The sequence below is a fragment of the Sphaeroforma arctica genome (genome assembly GCF_001186125.1).
Source record: "Sphaeroforma arctica JP610 unplaced genomic scaffold supercont1.3119, whole genome shotgun sequence".
NCBI classification, from domain to species: Eukaryota; class Ichthyosporea; order Ichthyophonida; genus Sphaeroforma; species Sphaeroforma arctica.
Window position 1 is genome coordinate 1 of NW_014037439.1, and position 4,040 is coordinate 4,040.

At 41.0% G+C, this 4,040-nt stretch overlaps 1 protein-coding gene across 1 annotated transcript; it reads left to right on the plus strand.

Annotated features, from left to right (window-relative positions):
- Positions 1 to 341: 341 nt before the first annotated feature.
- On the plus strand, positions 342 to 3,857 carry SARC_13303 (hypothetical protein; the record flags this gene model as incomplete). Its single annotated transcript, XM_014292569.1, has 10 exons — positions 342 to 455; positions 558 to 693; positions 978 to 1,112; positions 1,247 to 1,435; positions 1,631 to 1,824; positions 2,121 to 2,268; positions 2,394 to 2,446; positions 2,567 to 2,699; positions 3,199 to 3,303; positions 3,691 to 3,857. Coding segments are annotated over 10 exons (1,374 nt in total), but the record flags the coding sequence as incomplete, so codon positions are not given.
- Between the last annotated feature and the right edge of the window lie 183 nt (positions 3,858 to 4,040).

Consider the following 4,040-nt stretch of genomic DNA (forward strand, 5'->3'; position numbering starts at 1 on the left):
AGTAATATATATATATATATATATATATATATATATATATATATATATATATATATATATATATATATATATATATATATATATATATATATATATATATATATATATATATATGAGAATATATATATATTGTATAATATATATATATATATATAATTTATTTATATATATATATATAAAATATTTTTATAATTATTATTTAAATTATATAGTTATACATATAAAATTAAAAAGAACCCCTATCATGTGTAGGAATATATCAAACATGTGTGCGTATATTTCATAATATACTCTGTGCTTCCTGTACGAAGTAGCTTAGTCACTATAACATGATTATTATGACGCAGGCTGAATCTTCAAGAGGACACTACGTCGTCAATTTGGAATGTGGATCAGTTTTCCCTACCGTACGGAGACAATCTGTATGGAGCACATCCTCACTTCGTGGAGATACGGTATGACGCCTTTGAGGCAAGTATATCGTTTACTGTGGTCTTTTGAAAAACTTCTTCAAATAATTTGAACTCACTGGAATTGCATTTCATTTTGATCGGTAGGAATGGAAAGGCCCATGGTGTGCTATTGCGCAACTCAAACGGCCAAGATTGGCGCTTAACAAAGTCTGGACTGAACGTGGTGACGATCGGCGGTATCATCGATTTGTTTGTGTTTGCCGGCCCAAGTGTGGATGAGGTGAGTATTTGGAACGTGGTTTGTCACCAATGAAACGTGTAAAACGTCTTAAAGTGTTCAAAATGTGTCATTGATCTCTAAAATCTGGGGGCCGGCATCCGATTCTTCGCGCTGAGACACCATCGTGTGTAGAAATAACACTAACAGAACTTTAGAATATAACACTCCTGTGGCCCTGCAGGCTCACACAAACAACATTTAATGCGACTTTCGCATGTCGTTAGTGGATGGATTGCTGAATGATCGTATGATATTCACTGATGCTGATCTCTTTTGATATTTAGGCCAGTCGACAATACCAAGCATTGGTGGGTACGCCGTGGATGCCCCCGTACTGGTCTCTGGGTTGGCAACAGTGCAGATACGGTTTCAAAGATCTATCCGAGATTAAGAATGTTTACAACGAGTATATGCGCCAGGTGTGTATCTTATTATTTTTTCGTTCCTTCTGAGCTGCCATAGGCAATACATGTTACGGTACTGCGACCATCAGAGCTACACTCGAATGTGTGCGGATGCTTGACTCTTTTTTGTATTTAATATAATCACGCAGGCAATTCCTCTGGAAGTAATTTACACAGACATCGACTATATGCATCGCTGGCGTAATTTCACGAACGACCCAATTAATTTCGAGCTGGAAGACTTGCGAGAATTTGTCAAAACCGTTCACGAAGACGACAGGCGAATCAATATCATCGTGGATCCCTGCATTGGGGAAGCGAAAACCGGCGAGTACAAGGTATGCACTATGTGATCGTATGGGAATTACAATAGGTATTGTATTTATATCGCCTGCACTTTACTTTACTGGTGACGTGGAATCGTAAATTTATTCGCTACCTATCAATATACAGCAGATGTGATGGCTATAATTCAGGTTTAATAATTTACCTCTATCACTATGCCCATTGATTTGCGATCTCTCGCTATATAGGCATACGATAACGGCCTCGAGCAGGATGTCTTCATCAAAAATGTGGGCGGAGAAGTTTACAGATCACGCCAGTGGGCGGGCGATGTGGCCATTCTCGACCCGACAGCTAAGAACATTAAACAATATTTCACGGATGAATTGGTCCAGTGGTGGTCGGAAACTGGCATACAATTCGATGGAATCTGGCTGGACATGTAAGTAAACGTGTCGCCATTGTATTTGGATGCAAGAAGGTCGGTTTAACTGACTCGCTGGTGGTGGCCAAAGAGCAGACATATTCCATAGCCTGATGTCTTGTTGTCTTGTAGATAGCCTCATGTACAGAGTGATGGTGAGCGCAACGTCACTGTCTTTAGCCGATGAGAATTCACACTGTTTGTCTATCATCAATATATACTACGAAATTGTAGCAGTCAGGCTTATTTGTGGAGGTGTAGCCATCAGTACAATATTGTACGCAACGAGTAAAAACTAGTTTCGCACTCTACAGGAATGAATTTGCTAGTTTTGTGGATGGTGAGGTAAATACCACCATGCCTAGTGACTGGTTCGAAAATCATACGGTGCTCTGGAAGTACCCAGCCTGGGTCGAAGATGACACAAAACGAGCTAAAATCAATGCCATGACCGCCCAAGAGGTAGGTATACGGGTTTGTGTTCTACGCTAGTATGTCTGCGGTTTACGATTTGGAATCATATTTGATGTGATGCATTCATCATGCAAGGGATTTTCACCCACGTACTTGCACGCCTTGTTATGCAGGTTCTAGACACGGATTTCGAAAAGGAATACCGATTGACCAACGGCGGAAACAGGTACATACCATCATTTCTTCTTTTATTTTATTTTTGCAACTCTCTGATATTTTGATATCGAATCATTTCTAGGCATTCTGTGCTCATGTTTTTTGAAATTCTATTGTCCGGGATAATCAGAGAGTACGAGGATCCGTTGAATAATCCACCGTACCATGTCCACAATTGTGTGGCGGGGATCGATTCCTTCTCAAACGTACAACACGAAGACACTGGCTTCGGAATCTCCGAACTTATTTGGGGGAAACCAGAGGTAGGCGATCTGTCCGTTGCAAGTGTGGCCGGTGACGAAAGTTTGTCTGTAGGCAGGGTTGCATCTGACTCCAATCTCATGTTGATGTTTCACTAATTCTGATTGCGATGGTGAACGGGCTTTCAAGAAAGTTTGTCTGTAGGCAGGGTTGCATCTGACTCCAATCTCATGTTGATGTTTCACTAATTCTGATTGCGATGGTGAACGGGCTTTCAGGTCTCAAAGTGTTGAATAGTATAATAGAGCAAAATGTTATCCCAGACACTGTGATGCCAGACGTCAGATGTGTTGTCCTGTCACGCGCACGGTATAACATTCTATTGCGAATGATACCATGTGGTACATTGCTCTTGTGTGGTGAGTTTCAGGAACGGGTGCGATATTTGTGATCGTCTCTCTGGCCGAGAAATCGACATAGTTGTATCCCTATGGGTTTGATATTTTGGTACGATTGATATGTCTTTAAATCCAGGAAATCTTCTTGTACCCTTTTCTGCAGAAGCCCAAACCTTTAACGCACAAGACATTTGATATGACGGCTAGGTTTGCCAATGGAGCCCAACAATACAACATGCACAATCTATATGGGATCGGCATGGCTAGAGTATGTTTCATTTGCCCGCATACTTGAACAGGCATATGCGGTTTAGATTCCGTGTCGTGTAGAGTGACAGGTGCCAGCCTGCTGTGTAAAACACCCATCGTCAATTGGGCGTGTTTGTTATAGACATGTACCCCATGGCCCAGGTACAGCTCTTAAGACATCTTGCTTGCATTGAGCTGTAGGTTCAGCACACTAGTAGGCGGTATAATCAGTGTGACTGGACGTGATTTGAGTAAGTGGATGATCGTGAAAGTACTGTTGTTGTCTTCTACACAATGTATGCTCACACTGATTCGGATTTTTGTCTCTGCGTACACACTTTGGATACATGTGTAAGAAATTGAATAAACGTATACACATAGATGTACAAATATACACACAAAACAGGTTGTCCGTGCCGCCGCGGAGGCTCTACCACGGGAAGGTAGGCCGTTCATGCTGACACGGTCAACGTTCTCTGGCTCGGGCTCGTTCTGTGGAACATGGAACGGTGATAATGTTGGCAACTGGGAGCAGTATAGGAGTGGGGTACACGCTGTGATCAAAGCTCAGGTGTGTTAACAGATTTCGCGTTAGTATTCCGATTCTCGAACCTCATGTAGAGCCCAGGTGATCAATTTATCAATATAAAGCTTTTGCTGAATTTTGAAGTGAAAAATGGTGCTAATCGACAGAGGTTTATACGAAAATGCTGTGTAATATATATATATATATATCTATGTATGTATATGTATATA